At 44.1% G+C, this 26,833-nt stretch overlaps 2 protein-coding genes and 1 long non-coding RNA gene across 7 annotated transcripts; 2 read left to right on the forward strand and 1 right to left on the reverse strand.

Annotated features, from left to right (window-relative positions):
• On the forward strand, nucleotides 1-3,112 carry LOC132466012 (uncharacterized). Its single transcript, XM_060063003.1, has 4 exons — nucleotides 1-504; nucleotides 780-822; nucleotides 1,240-1,359; nucleotides 1,519-3,112. The coding sequence occupies exons 1-4, from the start codon at nucleotides 271-273 to the stop codon at nucleotides 1,884-1,886; spliced, it is 765 nt and encodes a 254-aa protein (XP_059918986.1). The 5' UTR covers nucleotides 1-270; the 3' UTR covers nucleotides 1,887-3,112.
• On the reverse strand, nucleotides 2,730-26,712 carry arhgef6 (Rac/Cdc42 guanine nucleotide exchange factor (GEF) 6). 5 transcript variants are annotated; one of them, XM_060062999.1, is made up of 22 exons: nucleotides 26,404-26,712; nucleotides 25,578-25,661; nucleotides 23,012-23,096; nucleotides 21,683-21,795; nucleotides 20,604-20,808; nucleotides 19,877-19,929; nucleotides 19,165-19,259; nucleotides 18,513-18,608; nucleotides 17,407-17,529; nucleotides 15,905-16,043; nucleotides 15,586-15,645; nucleotides 13,535-13,681; nucleotides 12,369-12,455; nucleotides 12,021-12,102; nucleotides 10,312-10,427; nucleotides 9,226-9,405; nucleotides 7,609-7,629; nucleotides 6,559-6,655; nucleotides 5,813-5,899; nucleotides 5,544-5,640; nucleotides 5,347-5,401; nucleotides 2,730-5,176 (listed from the first exon to the last, which is right to left on the reverse strand). In XM_060062999.1, the coding sequence occupies exons 1-22, from the start codon at nucleotides 26,566-26,568 to the stop codon at nucleotides 5,054-5,056; spliced, it is 2,310 nt and encodes a 769-aa protein (XP_059918982.1). In that variant the 5' UTR covers nucleotides 26,569-26,712; the 3' UTR covers nucleotides 2,730-5,053. The 5 variants fall into 5 exon arrangements, with proteins under 5 accessions (XP_059918982.1, XP_059918980.1, XP_059918984.1 ...); XM_060062997.1 differs by having other exon boundaries at nucleotides 9,202-9,405; XM_060063001.1 differs by lacking the exon at nucleotides 26,404-26,712 and adding an exon at nucleotides 25,758-25,808 and having other exon boundaries at nucleotides 9,202-9,405.
• Nucleotides 8,658-9,078, forward strand: LOC132466013 (uncharacterized). The gene is made up of 2 exons (XR_009527721.1): nucleotides 8,658-8,828; nucleotides 8,865-9,078. It is a non-coding gene; the product is annotated as an uncharacterized LOC132466013 (long non-coding RNA).
• Nucleotides 26,713-26,833: the final 121 nt, after the last annotated feature.

Here is a 26,833-nt window from a genome sequence, read left to right on the forward strand (position 1 = left end):
CTACATATATATTTGTAGTTCAGAGTGTTCATGGTAGTCAGATATTTTTTTGTTGTGTTTTTTAAATGATTGCTGTCTTTTTGTTTCTTAACTAGATTTTCGTTCTGAAATTGTCTAATGGGAATCAAACAAACTCAACTAGATGCAATTCAGTGATCAGCACTTGAAAGGGTTAAGAATCGCAGGCCCCCCCCACCACACACACTCACAGAGGCAAACCCACACATGTGACAAGTGACAGGCGTCGAGGAAGTGGATGTATGAAATCGTATGACACCTCACTGGCGGGCCACAGAGTCCCTCTCCAGCACCACCATGATAAACACCTACCAGACAAGCGCGTTTCCACCCCAGCCACCGCCGCGGTGCACCAGCCTGCCAACCGAACACCTGGCCCCCAGACGGGGCCCCACCAGGGCTGTGGTCCGGGTGTTAGGGCTGGTCGTGGTGCTCCACCTGCTCCTGTCTTGTGGAGGATTCTACTATTTGTACACTGGCAGAATGGTAACCTCCACCCTTGAATCTAGCATTGATGTCAGTACTGAAGATGATCATAATAGTCCTTTGTTTGAAGAACAACAGTTGCCATTGGAAGCTTTTTGTGTAAATTACATTGATAGTTTATTATGCTTTTTGAAAATTCATGTATGTTGTTCTAGAAAACAGTTAGGACACTTCACTATTCTAGGAATTAAATTACTTATTCAAATGCTTTTATTTTTTTAAATGACTAATAACATGATTAATAACATCCTCTCTTTGTTGCTAATTTCTGTTAGATCTCTCCACTTGAGTCTGCGAAACCCAATGAGGAGGGCAAAAGTAGGTAAACTTTAGTTTTTCTTAAATCAGTTTTTCAGAATCACTTTGGCTCAATTAATTAATTAACTAATTAATATTAGAATTATCTAAACTGTAAATGCAATTGTCACCACTGTTTTATGACAGCACAAACTCGATTGGTTGGCTGGTAAATTCGTAATTCCTATTTCATTATCATCTGGATTTTTTTTTTTTTATATATATAATATTAATATTTAATATTCATGTTTGTCTGACTTGAATTTTGATATCGAATGGATAATTTCGCATGTGATGGCTTTCGACCTTACAATCAAGAATTGAGCCAAAGCGATCGAGAAACACATTAACATCTCCATTGTTAACTTGGTTTTACACCCGGTCAAACCTCCTCGACCTAGGGTGAAAAAAAATGAACACTACCGTTTTCCTTCGCAGTTTCCGCTCGAACTTCCGAGCGACGCTCAGAGAAAGCGTCCCCCAAGGCCATGGCGGGCATGACAGTCAAGAGACCACCGAGCGATGCTACGAGCACACCTTCACGTAGTGGTGGTGACTGTAAGCGTCTTTGGGTCATTGAAAAATTGAATTATTATTATTATTATTAAACATAATTATCCGATACGGCAGCAGCCTGCCAAAGAAAGATTTCTTTCCCTTTCCATAATAAAATGCATATTGAAACGATTTTAAGTCATCTGTGATTCATACTTGCAGTGCAATACCTGCAGTGGAACATGGATCACTCCATTCTGAAGAACGTAGGCTACTACTGGGCCAGCTGGCTGAAGGTGCAGCATCCCGGAGACTACTACGTCTACGCCCGGGTCAGCTTCTCCGGGGGAGGCCAGCCGGGCATGCCCCTGGTCAGCATGGTCAGACGGAAGCACAACGAGACGGGCAAGCCCCATGACCTGATGAAGGCATATTGCAGCCTGGGGAACCACAACACGGGCCAGTGCACGGCCTCGCAGGGGCAGGTACTGAGCCTGCAGGTGGGGAACCTGCTGGGCGTGTGGGTGGAGAACCACAAATGGGTAGACTACGAGAGAGGAGCCACCACGTTTGGAATGTTTAAGCTGTAGGACGCCTCCTAGCGCTTTGTAACGTCCGGTCTGTGGTGTCCAATAGGAGGGGACATCAACTATTTATAAAGACTTGATGAATGCAATTTTATGGCCAAGCAATGTAGGAGCTTCTTGCTCTTTTTTTTTATGGATACCTAATACCAGATGATGTGTATTTTAATTTATTTATAAGAAGTGCTTTTCATTTTATGAGAAAGGATGTTTTTTTTTTTTATTATATTTATAAATGTGTGTTTGATCTAAAAGCCCAGTCGTTGTTTTTCTTTAAACATGTGAAAACCGAATTAAAATATAGCGACAAACAGTCATAGTCAACTGAAGTTGGCTCACTAAACACAGATTACAAACCAATATGGATAAATGCCCCCATGCAAGTTTTTCTCTGGGGCAGATCACATTTTAAAATAAGCGTTGTAAGACACTTGAGACATGTGAATAGAAGTGATACTTAATTGTCCATGGTCTCATTCCAGTATTACTAATCTCCTCAGTTTACCTTCAGTGTCAATATGCAGACCTTACACCCTCAAAAAGCTATTTCATCTACAAAAAGTCCTTTGTCAACTTTACTAAAACAATTCATTGTAAGACGTGAATAAATAGTGGAAGGCTCAAACCCGTCAAAAAAACTGCAGAAGCCTCTTTCTCTAGCGAGGGGGTAGCGGTGTAGAAGCGATGCATGCACAGGAAGTCCTGAGCTGTCGTCGGCTCAGCTACCTACTCTTTTTGTGACTAGCGAGCTGTGATGGGTTTTCAATTGAACATGCACGTCGCTTACTACGGCTACACTGATCCCTTTATGTATAATCTAAGAGACACAATCCATAGGATTCATTTGCATTTCTTTGTAATTTGTTTTATTAAAAGAATGGCCATAATGACACATGATGTAGGGTAGAGAGTCTACAAAAAAAAAGCATTACAATACTTGTAACAATAGGATTTGCATAGAACAATTTTCTTTTCAAAATAGCCCAAAGCTCTACTGGACACGTGGGGGTTCTTGATAAACAATGTGGACGTACTTGACCCCCCCCCCACAAACTCCTCTGTTCCACAACTAAGTGCTCACTGAGGTTACTTTGACCTTAAACACAGCAGCAAAGGAGAACGCATAGGTCAGTGAAAAAAGTTGAGATGGTATAAGGAGCTTTATGCATTACGACACTTACAGACCGCTTTACAGGCGAAACAATGTGGACCGTGTCTGGAACACGTCAGAACGTGTCAGAACAAAAGGGTTCTGTTCATTCTGTTTAAGCATCTTCTAATGACTTTCAACGACCAAATCGTTGGGGAACGGGTGTAATCATAAACTGGTTGGACCAACAATTCAGTCTAGCCTCGGGAGGCTGGGATACAAATGCTTCAACTGTCAATTCCCACTTTTGTTTATTTACATCTGGTCAACATGGCTATAGAGAAAACAGCAGTCGGCCAATAAAAACGCCTTACTCTAGTTGACGGTGTACCAAACCCCGCCCCCCTGCCCACAAAATAATAAAAAACCTTGGAGGGCAGTTGTAGATCAACGGTGTCACAGGGCAAACATCAACCATAGCTGGAATTCTACTTGTCAAAAGCAAAGTACACAGTAAGCCTGAGTGCAAACCGAAGTATTTCCACTTGAAATCATTCTCAGAACCACCAGCGCATCTAGAACATAAACCACACTTTGACGGTTGTTTTTTTTGCTTCAACTTTTCAGTATACCGACGGCTTCACAAGGCACTTAAAACTGTTCTCTGCGGTATTACGCGCACGAAGCCCCCACACTCTCACACATCTCCAAATCCTCCCTCGGTTTGTTTGCAATTTGTTTGCAGATTTATATATACATATAACTCTGAAAATAAACCCTACATCGGTAAGAAAGAAAAGAAGGAGATGCCAATATTGTAACTCAAACTCTTGTGGTAGATAATTTCCTATTGACCAAAATTCAATTTTTTCTGCCTATAAAAACAGGTTCGGTAGAACTCCAGACAGGTGCAAAGGTAGCAAACTGCATTTTTTTTTTTACTTAACATAATTAGATGTTTAGAATATACAATAAATACATATTTAAAAAAACAACCCATTAGTTAATATTTAAATGCTACTTTTATACATTTTTAGTCTGAAAAGTAGTTGACATCCTTATTATTATCATTATTGGTATTTTATACTGTATATAACAGACACTTCCGGATATATACTATTTTGTTATGAGCCTGCATCCCTGATAGTCGTAGTCATTTCAATATTTTGATTATCAAAGTTCTAATGCAGTACTGTCGTACTGTAGAAACACTGTACATCATGCGATATACAGACACAGTCACGGATGCATTAAGAAACTACAGCAAAGGTCAGAGATCCAAAACATCGGGCCTCCGTTTGATAGTCAAGAGGTCAAAGCTTGTACCAAACTAAGTGATGGGATTATTAAGTCTTATTAAGTCAAGCTTGTAATAATAACATGACGGATGTGGCTAGAACAGAGATGGTAGGGGGGGGGGGGGGGAGGAACTAGCCGTCAACCTCCATCCGTTCATGAAGGAAAGAGCAGCACGGCGAGTGCTCAGCCAGGCCTCCACCGAGGTTTCTCCTAGATTTCGCTTTCACTGCCGATTTGAAGCGTGTAGCTGCTGGTGGCGACGGTCCTGAAAAGAGCATTGGTTCACGACCCCCCCCCCCCCCCCCCCCCCGCTTTCGTTTGTGGCATGTGCAGACACCCTCCCCCCACAGCGGATGCCGGTGTGTGTGTGAGAGTGAGTGTGAGTGTGAGCGTCACCGGGGTGTTAATGTTGTTTGGTGTAACTCTGTTGGATCTAAATCTCCCCAAAAAAAAGGCCGGCCTCCCGCTGGCGATCGCTCCGGGTGAGAGGTGGGGGGGGGGGGGGGGATCCAGCATCAGAAGCGGGCAGTGGTCCCGGCCGTGTCCACGGGGAGGAGGGGGTCTCCGCTTTCAAAATGCGGAAAAACTGTGCGAGGAGTAACTAAGGAAAAACGGACGGCCGGACAGAGCCAGACAGACGTGCCCGCCCCGTTAAAAGCATGCTTACGTATATATGTACCATCGATTGGACGCTGGACCCCCCCCCCGCCTGACCCCTAGCCCCGCCCAGCATGGTGAGGCGGGTGGGGGGGGGGGGGGGGGGGAGGGAGGGAGCAGACTGTGCTCAGTGGTTGGCGTCGTCCCACGCCATGTCGTTCTTCTGCTTGGACAGCTTGCGCACCACTCGCTCCAGGTCCTTACGGGACTTCTGCTCATCCTCCAGGAACTGCCGCATCCGGTTGTGCTCCTGTGTAAGCGCGCGCACACACACACACACACACAATTTTTGTAAGTGATATAAGTAATGACCATCCCATTGTAATAAAGAAGTACAGACATGCATGCACCCAACATATGTATCAGTATCTGAGTCTCAGTATCAGGGTATCTTGTTCCCTACACCTGAGGAAAAATTACCTTTTTCAATTCATGAACCTCGTCCTTTAATGCATACACGGCATCAACCAGGCTTCTGCAAAGCCCAAAAACGAAGAACAAGTTTATTCAACTGCGCAAGATGTTGATGGTAGATTGGCTGTAAAAATGAATTGCTGAGGTGTTATGAGGGGCGAGGGGGGGGTGAAGTCCGGCCACCTTGAGTGACAAGGTCTTACTTTTCCTCGATGACGGTCTGGCCGTTGCTCTTCATTTCCTCCACAATGATCTTTTCCTCCTCTGGCAGCAGAACCTGAGGCCCACACTCTTTCCTCACTGGCACATGCCCCACACACACACACACACACACACACACACACACACACACACACACACACACACACACACAATTAGACATAAGGCACATTTCAAATCCTACCAATAGCATGTGACGTGTTGAGATCCGAGGCAGGGAGCCCAGCAGGCGAGCGTGGCAGCGGCTCCCCACCTGAGGCGCTCTGGTGCAGGCCGGCCCCGGTGCAGTACGCCTCGATCACCTTCAGGATCTGGGCGTCTTCCTCCAACGCCGCCGTGCCTGAAGAGCACAGAGGCACCACAGGTCACAACAACACACTGATTAGGGTATGCTCGCACGCGCACACACACACACACACACACACACAGCCTCCCTCTCAGACACACTGGGGAGAGAGAAAGAACAAAATGAACCAGGGAAGTACAAGCAGCACGTTTATAGATGGTATTCCTCCGTGGCTTTCCCTCCTCTCTCACCACACACACACACACACACACACACACACACACACACACACACACACACACACACACACACACACACACACACACACACACACACACACACACACACACACACACACACACACACTCTAACACCATGTGTAAGATTTGCCATTGTGCGTTTAGCTAATTTAATAACCTGCTGTAATCTCACCATTGCCATCGACGAGAACTGCGGCCATGTTTCGACTACATGTATTCAGCACTGGCATAAAGCTGCTGGGGGACTTTTAGAATTTCGTAAATATCTCCGCTTTGATCTTTTACAAAGCCTTACTGGAAAAAGCGTCCATCATCACCAAAAAAAAAACTGAAAGGAGTATTCGCTTTCACATCATGTTTCATTTTTTGGACTGAAGTGGACGTTAGTTCGCCACGTTTGTCCTTTTCTTCATTTTGTAGCAACTTTGGAGAATAGAAAACACTAAAACATACTTTTCCGGATGAGGGAGTCATCCTCAGAGGGCTTCCTGTCCTTCTTGCGGTTCCCGGGCAGGAACTTCTTTATGGGACGCGGGCTCTTGCTGGAGTCCTGCAGGGACAAAGACCCAGGGGTGAGTGTTTGGAGCCTGTGTCGACCCCGTCATGTCAACATGCCGATGCACGGACCGCATCTACGCTGCAAGCTTACACGGAAGCACATGTCTGGTAAACAGACCAACAAGCCACGACAACAACAAACAGCAGCAATAAACCACAACATTTGCCATAATGCACATCAAGCATGTAGTGGGGACAACTCTGATAGGTATCTTTAAGTATATTTATCGGTTCAGTTGGGGAACCCATTTTGTAGGCATACCACATGAGCAGTGTCTGATTATACAATGGAAGCACTGTGCGCTAATGAACGGTCAACACATTCATTGGCACACCGTCCACTTCTTTTGGCATTCAAAAAACAATGAACCACTGATAATCAAACAGGTTATATATGAACTGTTACTGTGTATAATGTGTATGTTTATGCTGACGCCTAAGCCATCTCCTGCCATGCTCAAATGCTAAACGGAACTGTTGTGATTACTAATGTGTTTTGTGATGAACAGCTGTATTATGACAGCTGAAACTCTTCATGAATATCATCTACCTCCTCTTTGTTTAAAGTGTCATTGTTTGCAACAGACCAAAAAAAGATGAAAAGCAGTCAAACAGCGGACCACCTCCTCCGTGGCAAAGAGCAATGCCCGACTTGAAACTGCAAATCCACAATGTGGAGATGATACAAAACGACGAGGATCTACGAGTACCAACCCACATGGCTATAGAGGAGAGTGCATTCACCTGTCGGAGAGACTCTGAGCATAAGACAGGGGGGGCGGACAGACGTGCGGTCAGAATCGGTAGAACGGTGGGACAGATGTGCGAAGCAGGCGCAGGAAACAAACGATGACCGGGTAAGGGCGCACGTCAAACAGTGGCATGACAAAATGCATGGATGCGCACACGCACACACAGCAGGAAGATTGCGAGATCTAACCTTACCTTCATGATATAAGACATCCTCTATGGGAGACGGCGGCAAACAAAGAGAGAAAGAAAGAGAGAGGGAGTGAAATGTGCATGAAAAAAATATATGACAAGAGGATGATGTAATAGGATAGAATATTTTAACAATTCAAACAGACCCATCCCCAACCATTTGGGGTGTGTGTGTGTGTGTGTGTGTGTGTGTGTGTGTGTGTGTGTGTGTGTGTGTTTTTAACATATGGGGAAGTAAAAAGAGGATGAGTGATGGAGAGACAAATGAACAACTCAAAAGAAAGATTGTGAGGTTGCGCATGCAAACGTCACCATTCACAAAACCAAAAAGATCATGACCTAGATTGCTATTCGCTCGCTGCCTGCTCTGCGCTGGTCTTGGACCTTCGCAGGAATCGACGTGCATTTGGTGCATCGCTAGGAGACCACGCGGCAAACCCGTGATGAGCGTGGTGGTCAAGCAGCGCCAACCCACAGACTGAAATGAGGAAATAGGTCGCAGGCGATGCAGCTGTGACCCGATTACTAAAAGACGCCATCAGCGGTGGAAACCGTTTAGCCACGGTGCCGGCTCGTCGCGCCATTTAAGGTCCGATGGGGAAAAAATAACTAACTACAACCTGGTGACGCCGGTTCATCGGTTTGCATTTCATCCTGGGTTTGATTCCATCGGGACGCAGGGAGGTCTGTGGCGCGAGCGAGCTAAACACTTTGGTTGGCGTGGTCGCCAATCGACACAAGGCCCCTCAGACGCTCTCTCTCTCTCCCTGTCCAGCGGTGACCCCACGGCCCACAGAGAGGACGCCCCAGCGGGCGTGACCTTTGACCCTGCTTTGCAGCGGACCTTCCGGGACGGCTCAAAACACGGAGCAAAGGAAGAGTGGCCACGCAGACTGGTTGTGGTTACACTACATCTGGGAGACACGTTGCAAGGGCTGATTGGGATCTTTTGAGAGCCGCGGAGGGTTAAACCAGAGATCCTCTCGTTGGCATACATCTACTCGAGCACGAGTGGTTTGTGGCTTTAATCACAGTAATGGCATTGCAGCTCTATCTACTTCCTGGAAAGGGGAGGTTGTTCACAGAAGACTACATTGGTGACTGGTTCAGCTGTTTAGAGGAAAGAGGGTCACAGATGTTAAATGCTTGATGAGTGGAATTCTGCATGTTGGGGTGTGTGTGTGTGTGTGTGTGTGTGTGTGTGTGTGTGTGTGTGTGTGTGTGTGTGTGTGTGTGTGTGTGTGTGTGTGTGTGGTTAGACACATTAGATACAGTAAGGTTTAGGGGGGAAAACATGTGGAATTCTCATCTTTCATCTTACATCTTTCTCACACGTTCAAATATTCATCTCATGTCCTACGATATATGGTTACCCCTTCGTAGTCTTAATTTTTATTGTTTCCATCATCTCAAGTTCATTGAAAAAGAACGATCTAAATGACTCAACGTAACGCTGAGGCTCAGACATTACATTGACCCAAATCGCAACGTAAAATAATACATTGGACAATCACGTTAAGACTGTTAGTACATTCAACCAATACACGGAACAACAGGCTTCGGGCCGTGCCCATGGGTGTGTGTGGCGGAGTGTACCTGGACGTGGACGGGCTTCCCTACCTCCTTGTAGCCCAGAGCGGCAGAGGGTTTGAGAGGGGGCGCGGGGCGCAGGCAGCTCAGGGACCAGGGCTTGCTCAGCTTGGGGGGCTCCAGGGGGCTTCGGCTGCCCACGCTGAAGCTGCCCAGGTGGGACAGGTGGGAGGGCGTGCCGACCATGCTCAGAGGCTTACCCTCTGCCGTCTGCGCACACACACACACACACACACACACACACACACACACACACACACACACACACACACACACACACACACACACACACACACACACACACACACACACACCCCTCAGATCAATATGTTTGAAAAGCGTAAATGTGACTCTGACATGGAGAGGAGATACAAGGCGTGTAGGGGATTACACAGTCTTTATGGCAATTCATCAAGCAGCGTTGTGTCTGATAATAAGGTGAGAACTTGAAGACCACTGTAAACAAAATGGTTAGGTTAAGTCAGTTAGTTATCTCTCTCCTTTAGAGAGTGACAGCTAAGGCAACCTAGTTTAAACTAGGATTTCCCTTATTCATTTAAATACATTGTTTGTTTGTTCTTGTAAAACTAATTTGGAATGAAATTGAGCTAATTTCACCGAAATCTAAACTTTGAACTGGGATTTTCCTCAAGACGTGAAAGTAACAATCATCGACACTCTTGCTTCACACTTCACATTATCCTTCACAGACTTCCTGCATCAAAGTGAGAAGTTGCTTCATGGCACTGTTCACACCTCTCTATAATGTAAAACTTCTCAATAAACTGACATCCTGTGTTGATGTTATGCAGACGTCTGGTAACACTTCTATAAGGGATAATTTATTAACATGAGCTAATACAGTAATGAGATAATTAACAGTTAACTCATAATGTAGTAACAAATTACTAATTGTGTTCCAAGTTTACTAAAGGCATTTAATTTAACTAAGGAAATGGTGTTCATATTAACTAAAGTATTAATTTCTATATTATTGAAAAGGTAGGCTTATTACTGATGAACCAGTGTTTGGTAATGGTTGATGAATGTACTCTTATTGTAAGGTGTCAGATGCACTCCCTCCCTTGCGGTATGACCCTGTTCGTTGGTCTGTACCTTCTGGATGGTGCCCACAGGACTGCCTCCTTTGATGTAGGGCTGCAGGTGCTCCAGCCACTCTTGGTAATCCTGCAGTGTACTGCAGGACACCGTCAGACGCTCCATCACACTCCCTGTAAAACACACGCACACGCACCAGTGTTAATTTCGTTAACGAAAAATATGACGAAAAATGTTCGTCAACTAACCTTTTTCCGTGACTAAGACGAGACGTTGACGAGCTACAAATAGATCTTTGATAATAAAAACTATGACGAAATGTCATTTTGTTTTCGTTGACGAGACGAGACGAAAATGTTATTGGTGTGCTATTTGGACATTCAAAATGCACGATATTTTCCAATCAGTACACTCCCGTAAGGTTCTTATGCAACTGTTCACTCCTCCAGTAAATAGGACGGACCTTAGCTACGACTTGGCAACGGGAGGTATAGTCCACTCAGCTATGAGCTAACGTTATGCATTGTACATATTTATGATTCGAAATTCTTCCCAGCCTTTATACCCAAGATACTATAGGGTTTATAGCATATAACCGCGTTTTCTGATTACAATTTAATGCATTTTTCACAATTTACCAGCTATCGTTTTGAAGGCTGAACAGACAAGAGTACTAAAGTGTGACGTCACGTTTCGATAGCAACAGATTTTCGGTTCTACACAAACCAAATTAACAAGGGGAAATCCTATGCCAAACTAACCTTTTATAGAAAAGGAACAATCTTTTTGCGAATTGATGTGTGAGTTTGCTTTACCAATGATGTAAGTAATATTGAGAATAGATTGTCTTCATATTAAAAAAATAACTAAACTAAACTAACGTTTACAAACTTTTCCTTTTAATACCCCAGGGGAATACATGAACGCCTTGACAGAAAGAAACAACACATGGAAGCAATGGAGAACGCCATCTCTGTTGTTTAGAACTGAAAATCCGGTTGCCAGGACAACGTAACGTTTTCACTTTAGTACTCTATTTGAGTGGAACAACTTAGCAGGTGTCCATATATAGGGTTAGCCTAATTGAACTAGTTTAAAAAGAGAAAACATTTAAAGTAGCAGACTAAAAGTAATGACTAAAAGTTGACTAAAATGTAAGGACTTTTCGTCGACTAAACGGAAAACAATGACTAAAATGTGACTAAATATACTAAGCATTTTCGTCAAAAGACTAAATCTAAAATAGCTGACAAAATTAACACTGACACACACACACACACACACACACACACACACACACACACACACACACACACACACACACACACACACACACACACACACACACACACACACACACACACACACACACACACACACACACACACACACACTTAACCTTGGTGCCACTATGGCAGAGGTGTGACTTTATCAAATCAGAAGTGTCACATTTGTTCCGAATCGAAATACATTTACTTGAGAAAAGTATAATGACCTGTTATTCTGAATGACTGAGTATATAAACCGACCCAATATTAGGTATAACACAAACTCAGACATTGACTCATCATAGGAAAGGAAGAAGCATAAAAGAAGGTCGGTTGCAGAAGCAGACCAGAATAACACTACTTATAGAGAGCCATTCTCCGGATGGTGAATCACTCGTGGATGGTCAGTCTCTTTTAGAATGACGTAAATGGCTGCCGTACAAAAGTGACATGGTGTGGGTTTAAAGGTTAAGGACCTGACTGTGGAGGGCGACTGACCTGTGATATCGAAGGCATAGTGGGCGGTCTCTGGGTCCTCTGGCTGTCTGGTCACTGTAGCGCCCGTCAGAGGTAGTCTGCTCTGTAAAGTGAGCGGGGAGATATGTATTATTAATGTATACCTCAAACCTCAAAACATACTAGTCTTTACAATGTAATAATCGTTTTAATACTAGGCATTAGCCTTTGAAATTATATACACCATGTCTAATATGATTATAATCTGAAGGTAAAAAACGATATGTTTACCGGCGCTGACACAGGATATCCGCTTGAGACTGCGTGCCGTTTATGAGGAAATGCAAACCAATGACACTACAAACTAAAGCCCCCTCCTGCAGTACCCACCTGGTAAATGAAGCCACTCATCCTGGGGCTAGCCGATAGCATGACCAGCATATTAGGGAACAGCATCAGGTAGCACTCCTCTTTCTCCTGCAACAAACACAACCTTTTAGTTTAACATGCAGCACTGAATTTTATTTTTTTTGGTACGGGTTTGAGATTGTGCCCTGGTAGTTTCACAAATTTGAGGTCTGACAACAGAAAACCTCAATTCTGGGTTTCACTCTCTATTCCTTTGATATTGGTTTTGATTAATCATGTTGCTAAGGGGGAATCAGCAGACACAATCAAGGCCGGCCCTCTCACACTTTTCTTGGTTGGAAGACCGGCTAAACGTTATTGAAGTCTTTCAGCCGAAGGAACTTCGGCTCAGTTTCATCCCCAGTTTACTCTTTATCTTTAATGTTTAATTTCCTTGTTCAACCATTGCCTACGCATTTTGAGACTGTTTGATTAGATTTCCAATCAGATCAAACCATTTAATATCTGTGATAAATGCAGAGATTGGCAGAACCTTAAACGTATGCTCTGAAGAATAGAGACGCCAAAATAGGGACGCCAAAATAGGGAGGGATCTTGGAGCCTCAAATCATGACGGGTGTGAAACTGACGTCTCTGGGGTTCAAAACATAAATGACCATGGTGATCTATATGAAGCGTACGCCACTAAACTAAACCTACAACCTCATATCCCTGTTTATACTAAACAATGTACTCAAATAATATCAGTCTGAAGAGAATATTTTTAAATATGCTGCAGAAAAAACAACAACCTCAATCTTAACATCACAACAGTGTTTACTTTGTAATATAATACAAATACATCTTCATATGGTCATGAAAGCTATGCAGAGAGGTTGCTATAGCAAAGTACATTAAAAACAATTCAGAAGTGGTATATATTCTAATCTTGGTTAAAAGTTCACGAGAAAAACAAGATCAGTTACACAAGAATTGTTTAACTGATCCTTCCGATTTAACTCGTTCCTTCAACTGACTTTTGCCCTGGCAAAAGGGTGCCTCAGACGCCATACCTTTTAACCTCCAACCTTTGACCTTCCCCAGTGTCAATACACCGATTTCCCTATTGCTCCCTTTGCACCCGCCTACTTCCTACAAACTGTATTATTCCATAGGCCGTCGCATCCAACCAGCGCTCAGTGCCTCACCTCGCTGGTGCCACTCTGCGTGTGGACGGTGGACATGTAGGCCACGCTGCCCAGGCTCTTCATGCTGTCTCCCTCCCAGCCTCTCACCGGCTCCGACAGGATCTGGAGCTCCAGGTTCTTACGCTTCCTCAGGTCCTGGCACTGCGTCTGAGGACCACCGCGAAACAATGTTGGTACATTATAGGATTGAATGCGATATGAGTATTACAATTTAATTTAAATATTGAAACGGTTAAACAAAAAAAACACCATTTTGCAAGCTTTATTATATTTATGATTTACTATTAAAAAGTTAGATTTGACTTGTTTTTTGTCCAATTGCTTTTGCGCTTGTCGCCAATGGTAACAGGGCTCTGTTTAGTCAATGGCTTGCCTTATCTTGATAAGACTTGCGCTCGAGGTAAGCTGCGGTCAGGTTACAGGTCTGCAGATAAGGTCATGTTTGTCACCTGGTGTGGGTAGCTTCATTTTGGCATAAACTCCACACACAGGGCTCTGTTTATTTTCCAACAACGTTCTGGCAGAGCGTTCCAGAAGACAGCCCGGTTGTAAAGATGCAAGGTTCAGAGGACCGCTGTCAGGGGCTCTCCCTCTTCACTCAGGAAAACATGACAAAGCAACAGCTTGCATAATTTTGGTTTCATTACGAGTTCACTTATGTCTTTGGATCTGGTTGGAGCACTATAGTAAAGAAAAAATCAACCTTGTGGTTAAATCTTCCCCCCAAACACGTCAGCGTTTCCCCTATGATTCCTTTTACCGGAGGGGTTCGGAGGTGTTTGAGGTGCACCATGCCCTGGTGCACGGTGCCGATATGAGTTCATGGTGAGGAGGAGGGTGAGAACTGGGCCATGCGCTCAGGACACAGAAGGTTTTAGTGCGATCACCGATACTAGACGGGTACCGGTGCATTCCAACAGTAAAGCTGCTTTCACACCGCCGCGCGGCAACTCGCCGCCTCCATTCCTTTCAATGAGGGAAAGGCGGCAGAAGGGAGGCCGTCACAAAAGCGGCTGTAAACCAGGAAGCGGTTGCCGCCCACGTGATCGTGCACCGATTTGGCCCCAACGCTCAGCTTTCGCCTGGCCCTTCACACTGTCGCGCCGAACCCTCCGCAAGCGAGGCGGTTATAAGGGCGGTTGCCGCGCGGCGGCTTGATGGTCACGTACAATGGTAAAACAGTATCATATTACAAGAAATAGCATGAGAGCTTACTATGTCTGCGAGACACTTTTTTTTGGCATTCATTTTAGTGAAGATACAGTTTTCAGTCTGCGATTTGTAGCCATCCCATCATCTGGATTTCATAATACGGTCGAATCTGTGCTACACAACCAAATATGTTGGGTTCTTTCTATTTAGTTGATTGTTGTTTTACTTTTCCTCCTTCTGCTTCCTACATTTAGTCTGAAGCCATTCATGAACTTATACAAACTACAGTACCATCATGGTACTGTATTTCTAATTCATCATTTCTAATTCCCCCCCCAAAATGCAGATGCAGTTGCACTAGTCATCCGGCACCGGTTCACTGGTGGATGTGGGAGTACACTCACACACACGGGTTATGGTTCTAGTACTGAGGAAACTATTGTGGGTAGCAGGAAAGACTTGTCAGCCAAAAAGGCTGACAGATATTTTGATTAGATGTTGAATCGTTTTTTAGTTTGGCTCCGTTATTTAAAGACAAATGGGAATACTTGGTGAACAAAAAAGCAAAACATACCAATCAAATCGTTGAATGCGACTGAGAAGGGGCATCTGTAGGGGGCATCTCAAATGAGTGCATTTTAGAACTTTAAATTGCGATCATGCTCTGAAACACTTCTACGAGTGGTTATTTTCACTCCTTTCTTTGGAATGGGCAAATCTAAGTGTTAATTATTCATTGGTTCCGAACTAAAGAGAGATCCACATGTGACTGGCGAAACAAAGCCTGTTGCTTAGCGACCTTCGACTCAATACAGCAAATATGATATCCGCCAAGAAACGCTGTTTCTTTTCCTTGGATTCCGTGCATGGTCAAGTAGAGAATTCTGTAGCAGACTTACCACTAGGTTTTTAAAAGCTGCCATCGCCTTCACAATGTCGCCATAGTCTGGGTGGGCGTCCTGTGAAACGCATTAATAAAGTCATACCCCAATGCTTATTATACGTACACACAACTTATTTCAAGGTACAGATACATTTGAAACCAAACTAAATGCGTAAGAAAGAAAGAACTGTATACACAAAAAAATTATTATGGTATATTAGCTGTCAATACTACAACATTTCAAAGCTCCCATGCTTCCAGAGGCACGGCGCTCATTGCAACATGACGTGGCAGTGTGCAGGCCCTCAAAGGGAGGGCGATCCCTGGGGCTTTACCTCCACGTGTCTCTCCAGCTCCTGCAGCAGCGTGGGGTACTTGTCCAGCCTCATGAAGGGCCGACTAAGGCTGGTGGTGAGGGTCAGGATGCCTGGTCCACTGGCCCCCTGGCTCTCCATGAACTTATCCAGCTCTTCACTGGGGAGGACGGACACACACACACACACACACACATACATACAAAACACACCATGAGCCTGGTTATAATAGTAATGTGGACCTTAATACAAACCACTGCTGTTTCCAAAATAAACATGAAACATTTGGCCATCATTAAGATACCAAATGTATCTTGTATGAAAATGTGTTTAATGTGAGCAGGTTTTGAATGCTTGTCACACGCACTACATACAACAACAGTGTGCATCCTATTTCCTGCTACACAGTAATAATCCACGTCAATGTCAAGCTCAATGCAAATTTAAATGATGTTATCGAAACACATTGTTTGAATACTAGTGCTCTAGCTATTTAGCGACACGCGGTGGTTAAATGCTTTTGATGTGTGCCAGAGATGAGTGAGCTTCTGCCAGTTGACTTAATAGTGGGCCGTAAATTATAAAGTCCTTTGTTACCAATCACATCGAAAATAGTTTATAGTTGAAAGAACCACATAGGTAAGATAAACAAGACATTGTTGAAATTCCCACAAGCAGAACATAATTCCAGTCGACACAGTTCCTTTACTAGCCTTTAGAGAGAGCAAGCCTGACCCCTTGTGGCCAAAAGACTTGCGGGCGGCAGTTACTCCGGAGGCAGAGGGGGTTGTCTGGCAACAGGAAGAGTGCTGGTTCAATCCAGGGCTGATCCTAGCTAAGAGTCGAGGTGTCCCTGAGCAAGATTCTTATCCCTATCGGCTCCAGATGGCTACATACCTGGCTGTAGCCTTGCATGGCTGGCACCAACGTCTGTGTGTGTGTGAGTGAAAGTGTGTGTTGTGGCAGAATTGTTAAACCTTTCTAGTGGCCATATGGTGTGAAAAGCACTATATAAATAAAGTCAATATACCGTTTGAAATACAGCCATTTATAAAAGGAAATTTGCTAAATTGTTGCTCGATTTAATTAAGCAATTGGTGTTCTTCAACAATTTATAGGAAAGACTAAAATTAGAGATTCTATGCATCACTTGTAGAATAACTAATGGCGTTGCATAAACTGATAAAGATAATGGTATCGGACATTAGTAGCAATACACATATATATATATATATACACACACGATTATAAATTGTTTGTCTTTTTCACCCATTCATGCAAACATTCACACAGAAACAGCATAGTGCCAGCCTTATGGTTGTCTGAAACGTTTGACGATAAGGTGTCTTGCTCAGGGACACCTCGACACCTGTAAGAGCTGGCGATTGAACCAGCATCCCGTCCCCCTCCATCTCCTGAGCCACTGCTCCCCACAATGCATTGGGGCCTACTCCCCTCAGCCTCTCATAGCCTCCAGGAGGTGTGTTCCCCGGTGTGGCGGGGGGGGGGGGGGGGGGGCTGACCTGTGGTCGGTGAGGACGCACACCGCCGAGGGGTGGCTGGAGCAGTAGGCCAGGTACAGGTGTCTGATCTGAGGCAGCAGGTTGAGATAGCAGCCGGCCACGCGCTGCTGGCTCTCTTGGACTCTGCGGCAGAGAGAGAGAGGGAGAAGGAGACAGAGAGAGAATTATCAAAGTTTGTATTCATCCGCGTTGCCAATGCATATGTGTAATTTCCGTAACAATAATGCTCTTTTGAATTTAACTGAACGTAGGAACAGAAGGCTAGAGAATCTATGCAGGTTTTTGAAAAAGGCCGGTCCAAAGGGAGGGGCACAGAGAAAGACAGCACAACACAGAAGAGGATCAGTAACAAAACAAAGACGGATCAAAGTGCTCCACACAACACAAATAATTGAATGAAATCTCCTCCTCTATATTTAACGACCACAAGGTGGCGCACCGAAAGATCACGGACACATCATAGAGAAGTAACATCACCGCTGTGCGCTTCTATCAAACCTTCATTATCAATTACAATTGCAATTAGGGCATTAAGAAGACGCTTTCATCCAAAGCGACTTACATCGGTTAATACACACGTTGACACACCGACGGCAGTGGCAACCATACAAGGCGACAGCCAGCTCGTCAAGAGCAGTTAGGGTTAAGTGTCTTGCTCAGGGACACATCAACACACATTACCCATTTACAGGAACGAATGAATAAGAAAGAAATAAGCTGTTGGGATCTCTAGCCATACTCTTCATGCATGGTGATGCGTCTCATACACAAGAACACAGTTGATTGTATTTTTATACGTCTATAATCCTACAATTTGAGAAACAACTTCTGCCTCCAAACAGCAACCAGGGATGAGGTCACCTCAGAACACTTGGAGGCGGATCGGGCTCAATTTGGCCCGACCTCTGATACGGTCCATCTCGGGCGTGGCTCAGCACAGTTCGGTGCATATAAATTAGTAGTGAACACCCAAATCAGAGCAGAACGGTACGGCCAAAAGGGCTAATTGGTAAACGCCAAGAGAGACCTGACGTTGGACAGATGTACGGTTGTAGGGTAAAGATGGAAATACCACTTTGTGGCTGAAAGGGGGTCACGTGACTTACTTGGTGCATTCCTCGAGGGCCACACACAGGCCCTGCTGGAAAGTCAGGATCTCCTCCAGGTTCCCACACAGACTGGCACTGTCTGCGCTGCTCAGCCTAGACAGAACCCACATTATCCGTTAGCGTAATGCTGCACTCCGTCAGCCGTCTGGATTGACTGGCAGTAGCAGGCCAGAGCTAGCAGTCCACTGGTGTACCTTGTATGACTCAAGCATGCACGTTGGTTTGGAGTAAGAGATGGCCCATTCATTGCTAACATGAATAAACAAAGTGTATAAACATGAGGAGGTGAGCAGTGCATGTGTCTTTAGATTCCTTTGTATAAATGTTTGACTGTACCGTTTTATTGAGCGTACGGAATTCTTCACCCTAGATTAATACATACACATTGCAGGACTGTATAAGCCTTATACAAACTCCTTCGATTTGACTTGATTTTCTTTGATTTACAGCGTTAAATAATATGCAAAACAATGAGATATCCAACCGTCGTGATATGCATGAACCCGTTTCAACCCGTGGATAGCAAAATACAAAAAAGATATTCCCGCACGGCGGGAGGCATGCATGCATTCTAATTAGCTGTGTAAGACAGTGTGCGATTGTTCCACATGGCTGAGAAAGTCCCGCCTAGCCCCTCTTTATGTCATACTTGTCACTGGCTTGCAGCGGCCGCAGATAGCAGCCCAGCACGGTCTGCAGTTCCTTCACAAACTCCCGCTCATGCTCCAAGATGTCCTGGACCACCTGGGAAAGTCAGGGGAACACTAGTATTCACACATTCGAAATCAGGCCAGCATCCTTATTACTCAGTGGACTTGATTAAAAAGTTTAGAACACTGCAGCTATCCCTTCTGTTCAAGGTGAGGAAACTATGAGGTGTCTACCATCACCGTTTAAATTCAGGAAAGGGACGCATTTTGAGGAAGGTTGGACATGGGGATCAAGCCTAGAAACGTTGGGGTACTGGGAGGTAACACACTACTATCTGGTCTTAATTATAAAAGCCACCAACCCATGGCTCAGACAACCATGTGCTCCCTTCTTTCTAAATCAATTTGGTAGACGGAGGAAAAAGGCGAGAAAGATCTTAACTTTGAACAAAAGTTGCAAAGTGAAGGAAAGGTTACATATGGTTAATCGTATCAAGTTTATCATATGTAATGCATTGCTATTTTCTAAGTCAAAGGTTATTTCTACTGAACATGAAATGTTGCCCATTTTGGACAGAACAGGAAAAGCCTATGCAAAAACTGAAAGAGAAAATGGCCATAAAAAGCAGCCAAAACCAAAGAGGAACTGCAGTACAGAGGGTAAAGTATGCAGTCCGTGTGTCAGAGTTAGTAAAAGCGGTCCTTACTCACCACACTGTAGTAGTTTTTGGTAAGCGGAGTTCCTTTAGGAGACCCTGGCTTCTCTGTAATGGAAATATCACACAACACTTATTAGAGACGCGCCGCGAAACATCATGAAAACATCACGAATAACACATCATGAAGAACCCGGCGTGAGAAATGGCGTGAACATTTCTTAAATAAGTAGACGAGTCATTATATTAACAAAGTGTAATTTTAATCATTGAATGTTTGTATATTATTATGATAAAAAATGCTGCTTTAATCATTCCCCAAGATCCATTCAGTCCCAAGAACATGTTCCTACAGGAAACGTTGTGCTTGAAGGAGCCAAAGGAAAAAAAAAAGAAAGAAAGCAGCAAAGGGTTTGAATTCACGTCCGTGGGGTTTCCAGGAGAGAAGGGCCCTAAAGGTAGCGTGAATAACAGCGTTGCCTTTGACTCCTGGCTGTTTGGTGGAACAACACAGTGTGTGGCTTCCTTAGTGACTGATGCCTTTTTCTAAATTAGAGGGAGAAATGCTGTGGACGGCCGTGGTCCGATGGCGTTCACACCTGCAAGCCATGTCCCAACTCGCTAACACAAGACACACTCTTCAGCGGGAGCGGGGGTTGAACAACGCTTCAACATTAGCAGAGGATCCTAGCGGTAGCAAGCAGCAAAACTCACGCTAGCCCCGATATACTAAATACGCCGTTGAGTCAATCGACTCAAGGGCCTACAGCGCCGTAACTGACCGCAGGGTTTGACCTCGCGGACGTAGTTGCTAGGGAACCAGCCCGTCCGGCCGCTCAGCGAGCCCTCCCACCAGCCGCCGTCCTCCTGCCGCGACACGTGGATGAGGTCGCCCTTGTTGAAGGAGAGCTCGTCCTCGTTGTTCTGCTTGAAGTTGAAGCGGGCCTTCACCATGGCCTGGCCGCCCCCGCCGTTCTCCCCCATCTCCTGTTCAGAGAGGTGTCGGTGGTGTTCGGGTCAGGGTATAGCATTGGTATGGGGGGGCACCTGGAGAGCAGCTGAGGGTAGCTACAGCTAAAAAAATTAAGTGCGCATGCAAAATAAAATAGATGGCGTACATGAATCCACAATGGTGCCTTTGCTGTGTGAGTGCAGTTTGTAAAATAAATAAATAAATAAATAACGATAATTGAATAATTGGCAGATCACGGAATTTGCTGAGAATCAAGCGATAGTTACCATGTCTTAATGTCCGATAGGCAAATCCTTTATATCACTGTTTCCCAAAGTCTTACTGATACAATCCCCTATTTTGTGTTGTGGATCAAATTAGGCTAAGTGGGTCAATACAATGGAGATAGGGATTTTCTGCATTCCTGGATGATAAAATCCCTGTTAACCACCGCTGCCACGACTGTGACCAAGAAACACATAGGCCCCGTCAATCAAATCAATGAAAACAATGAGTATTCTCCAATAATTAAATTCCATCAACCAGTGAATGGATTCCAGTGGCTGCACAGGTTTTCTTTAGCAAGAGAGCATACCAACACGGTAACCCTCTGATGAGCCACCACAAATCATGGACAGATCTCATTTCAAAACGCTTGATTTCGTTTTGGAATCCGCAAACACCACCCCTCCAATTAATTCCAATAATTATCAAATAATCTTTTTATCACATACTTAACGTTTCAGGAAGTCAATGTGTGTGTAATAAATAAAATGGTGTTTTGTACACTTGCCTGTCAGCAAAAAAAGAGGAAATAGTCGAAGGAAATGGCATTCAAATACATTGCGTACAACATAGAAATGAACAATCTGCATGCACGTGTGTGCGTGTCTGTGTCAGAGGCTATACCGCTGTTTTGGATTGTCTGCGTAGCGATCCTTTGGACTTGACAGAGGAGAGGTTATGTGAGGGACTAGAAGCAATGGAGCCCTGCGGTGGACATGATCTCTCCGTGGCACAGTCTGTGGGGAAAAGTGCAGTCTTCCGTTATTTTGGTGCATTCTCTGTTGCTCTAAACATCACCTTGGCCATGATACCACAGTCACAAACATTGAAGCCTTTGGCTGAACAAACTCTAGGTAACTCGACTCACATTCAATTCAGCTAGCAGCGGCTAGACTGTGCACATTATAGATCACACTTGACCTATAAACGTATTATTTAAATGAAAACCAACCATAACACATAGAATTGGGCTTATTTCCTGTCGATAGCAGGTTTTATCATTAATTATTTTTGTATTGTTATTATAGAGTTATGATGGAGACCAGCATTACTAACTTAGACCTGGAAACAAGGATCACTTGGTACATATCCTAGTTGAATTACAGTTGTAAACTTGTTGTAAAGCACATTAAAATGTGCTTGGCAGCAAAGGCAGAATAATTAAATTAAGTCATGGATAGGGTGGGTTTCTTAGACCACAGCATATGCATTCACAGCAGTGAGCATAAACAGATTTGACCAAACTAAATTTAAATAAAGCGAAGAGTCGGACTTTGAGTCAAATTTGATTCGACATTGTTAAAATGGTTTTCGACAGGCTCCGTTAAAAGACCTTAAAAACATTTCAGCGAGGGCACTTTGGCATCCAATTATCTTTCATATCTCATGACAAAACATCTTCAAGAGACCATAGAGGGTTTTCCAAATGGATTGCTATAGAACACTTGTGAATTCTGTCCCAACTTCAGACAAATTTCTGTACCCATTTAATGATTTTGAAAAATCCTAAATGCACTGAACCATTACACAACTGATTACACTGTTAGCTCTAGAATATTGGATGATTTAATGAGAACTGTGGACTAATGATCGCATGTGCGTCCTATTAATCGTCTCTCTAAATGAATTGTCTGATAGTGTACCTTGTAACAGATAATAACCTCAGAGAACTCCTGCTCCACTTAATATAACAAAAAATTATTTTCTCGCAACTAACTAAAAAGTTACTTTAAATAACAGACAGGATTCAACTTGATCTATCATAAGAGGTCTTCAAAGTTACTAAAAAAGCTATCTTTCTATCTTTGCTATCTTTCTACTAAGTGCAGCCGCTATGTTGCATGCCTAAAAGAGAAAGCGGCTGACAGCGTACAAAAGCTCAAATTCTAGATCAGTTTTCACCCTCCCAAAATGTTTGGTAAACAAGCTGGAAGAGTGCTGCGCATCCCTTACCTTGTGTGGCAAAGTTGACGGCCAGCAGGGTGGTCAGAACCTTGCCAAATTGCTCCCCTGTGTACAAGCACTCGGCCTCAAAGCCCTGCAAAGACACCAGAGTCAGAAGATGCCTTTGTAAATGGAACTCAACACAGTATATGCAGTACAACCTAGCACACGGGAATGATGGAGGGGAAAAAGTAGGTCAAAGACACATCCCCCCTTACTCACCATCACTACTTCAAAAAGCAGAGATGTCTGCAGGGATGTTTACTTTAATACAGAAGTATCACATTTAAAACGACGGTACTGGCATACAAGGCAGTCGATGGAGCTGCCCCTGCCTACCTCCAAGCATTGCTAAAGCCACACACCCCAGCTCGATCCCTCCGCTCAACTAGCTCAGCTGGACGTCTGGTACCGCCATCGCTAAGAGCTAGCAAAGGCCGTTCAGCAAAGTCACAACTTTTCTCGGTTTTGGGACCTCAGTGGTGGAACGAGCTCCCTGCCGTTCTCAGGACCGCAGAGTCGCTCACTATCTTCCGAAAAAGGCTCAAGACTCACCCTGTTCAGAGTCCACCTCGACTCTGCATAGCCACCCTCCCCCCTTCTGGCCACCATTGTACATTTTATTGTATTGTGTTGTATTGTATTAGTACTTAACTGTGTACTAGCAACATTGTTTTGTATTGTGTTGTATTGTATTTTTAGTACTTAACTGTGTGGCCACATTGTATTGTATTGTGTTGTATTGTATTATAGTACTTAACTGTGTAGCAACTGCAGTAGCTGCTATCATTGCTGTAACACGGGGAATTGGTTAGCCTAGCGATTGTTGTACTTGCACTTGGTTCTATGAACATCCTACTGTACCGACAGCGATATATTGTTGCACTTCTTATGACAAATGTACGTAAGTCGCTTTGGATAAAAGCGTCTGCTAAAGGCCCTAAATGTAAATGTAAGTACAAGTAGGTGAATCCTGGCTGCTGCAGCAACCGACGATGCACACAGAGGAAGACATAGTGGGACTACTAGACTGCAACAGGCAGAGAGTGGCATGCGATGTGACCCATATTTTGTGATCTACAGATTTGGGCTGCAACGGTTCAGCTACTCATTCGTGCTTTGATGTGTTCTCTTCTGTGTATTCTGCACATGCACTCTGCGACACATTTCTTTATTTTTATAAAAATATCCTAATTATTGTCTTAGAGTGGAAAGGCTTCTGTCATGCGTGTCAAGTTCTCACTCAGCGCTAAAACAACTGGCGTTACTAAACAATACTCATCCAGTTTAGCAATCTTTCTCATAATCTAGGCCAATATAAATTATGTACAAAAGGTTGTACCCTTTGAAAGTATTTATCTTTAAAAATGATCATCATAAAATTATCAAGAACATGCAAATACAACAGAACACATCATTTAAATGATACGTTAGCAAACAAGCCACGAAAGAAAAATCCAAAAGAACAACTGTAAGTTGCTGAGCCTCTTCCTCAACATAACATCCTAAAACTGGACCGTATAAAGATCCCAATGCAGATGTGCATGATCCCCATTGGCCACGTTTTAATTATAGTTTCAATGAAAGAAGTCGCGCCTCACTGACTTGAGGGTGGTGAGTGAGAGCCACACGTCATCTAGGAAGGTTTGCCAAGGAGCTTGGGCCCTCGACAGCTGCCACTGCTTCCCCTCTTCTATATATCCACAGCAGAAGTGAAAGTAGGATGACTGCTCTCTTTGTGCAGTCACATGACAAGTGGGGCTATGGCTACAAGGACGAGTTGGGGGAAAAAAAAAAGGAAAAACAGACGCTAGCCACCATCACATCACTGGCCAAAGTACTGGGCAGGGCACCACAGAAGAAAGCGGTGGGACGATGGAGGCTATATTTGACAGTGGCGATCCAGAGCCTTGCTGCCCATGGGCAATCCTGCAGCCACAAAAAATATATATAATTATGGAGTGGTTGTAGGATGGTGGGCGAAGGCATACGGGACCTCCCAAACATAACAAACCAACTAGGCTGAACAAGTGAACCCACTTGACTTGCAGTGAGCACATCTTGTCGAGTCAATTGCTTGTTTAAAAGACCAAAAGGTACTATTTATAAAATGGGTGGAGAATCAACTGTCCAGTCTGGAAAATAGAGATGGGTACATGAAAGAGAAATATATATATTCTCTCTCCAAGCACTAATCATCTGCAGAATGCAGCTCCAGAACACACTTCCCATAATGGAGCCTGCAACAAAGTTACTAAATACATTGAATGTGTATAGGCTGTGAAGTTGGTCCACGAGTGGTGACTGTAGTCTATAACATAAGTACAGAATAACACAACCACAACCACAAGAAAGTTCCCTGACTGACAGCATGTGTGTTTACCAGGCCTGGTTGACAACACATGGAGGTGTGATGACAACATAGGCTATCCAAAGCAGTGAACAGCAGATCACAATGCATGATTGGAGACCGGAGTCATAGTGGGCCAAAAGTAGGGTTTGAAGATAACCACTGTGGAAATTTAACGCCAAAAGATTACGATAGGGTAAAATAATTCCTGAAACTGTAACTTACCTCAACTTTCAATGAAGTACATCCTCTTAGAAACTCCCGAATATTGGATATGCAGTCTGCTTCGGTCCTCGGATCTTGACAGTACTGGATAGAGACGTGAAATAAATATATAAACACATAACCTACCTTGGCTTAATACGCCGTAAGATTGTCTGAGGCCAACAATATTTCAAAAGAGACCTGATGAGCTGACTGTAATTTTGTAAGCACAGTGTACACAAGGGGGGAGGACGGCTGCAGTAATTCCAACTAGTCTATAGGGCTTCGTCTCCTCCATGCAGGAGGCTCAACCATGAAGCCGCTACCGCTTGCTCAGGGGGCGCGCGCACTGGAGTAACAGCATTCTAGGCGGAAGTGACGATTCATCACCCCTGCAACTGTTATTTATCATTCTTTACCTTCCTCAACTTCTTAAGTATTGCAACAACACAGGGCCGAATAAAACGTCGACGTTGTTGAAAGTAGCCCGGATCAGATAAGCATAATTGTTTTGTTCAGCCGCCTGTATCTACAGGCAAGCTGTATAGGAAGTTGAACAGTTACGATCACCTTTTTTTTCACAAAACATTTTGAGGGTGGTGAAGAATGCGGAACGTCTTCCCGTCGAAGAAAAATAAATAAAGTCATCTTAACTGCAATTTCTGTGTCACCTTTCCACTTAATGTTGACGAAACTAAAAGGATTAAAGAAATAACCACGGAGTTAGTGTTTCTTGTTCGTGTATAATCGATTAAACCACTCCCTTCTATTTCGGGGACTTTTAGAAGGGACGTTTACATTCACATGTCAACAAACTTCAAGAAAAAGAGGGCCTAGTTGGACTCACCTTGGCAGTGAAGCCAGGTACAACTCGCTCGATAAGTTTGCACACAACGACTCCATCCTTAAGCGATGTTTTAAGAAAGTCCTCTGGGTCCGCTATGTTCTTTTTAGGAGAACTGAGTACTCCCAGCGATATCAGCCAAGTCACCGTTTGCTCTTCGGGATTCATAGCGCCGAGTGTTGAACATTATCTAAACATGCATTTCAAAATCGGACGTCTCTTTTCCGCATCAATGTATGCAACTCACATCCGCAATTCTGCAAGAAAAAACGTGCTACCGGACAACAGACTGATGATCACCCCTATCGGCAAACCGGGAACTTACATCGGCTGCTTATCTGAAACCGGTTTGGGACCGGTGTACCGTTGTTGAAAACCATGCTGTGCATCAACTGCAGTCATAAACATTGGTCATCTTGTGATTATATTAAAT

This window comes from Gadus macrocephalus, chromosome 10, assembly GCF_031168955.1.
Source record: "Gadus macrocephalus chromosome 10, ASM3116895v1".
NCBI classification, from domain to species: domain Eukaryota; kingdom Metazoa; phylum Chordata; class Actinopteri; order Gadiformes; family Gadidae; genus Gadus; species Gadus macrocephalus.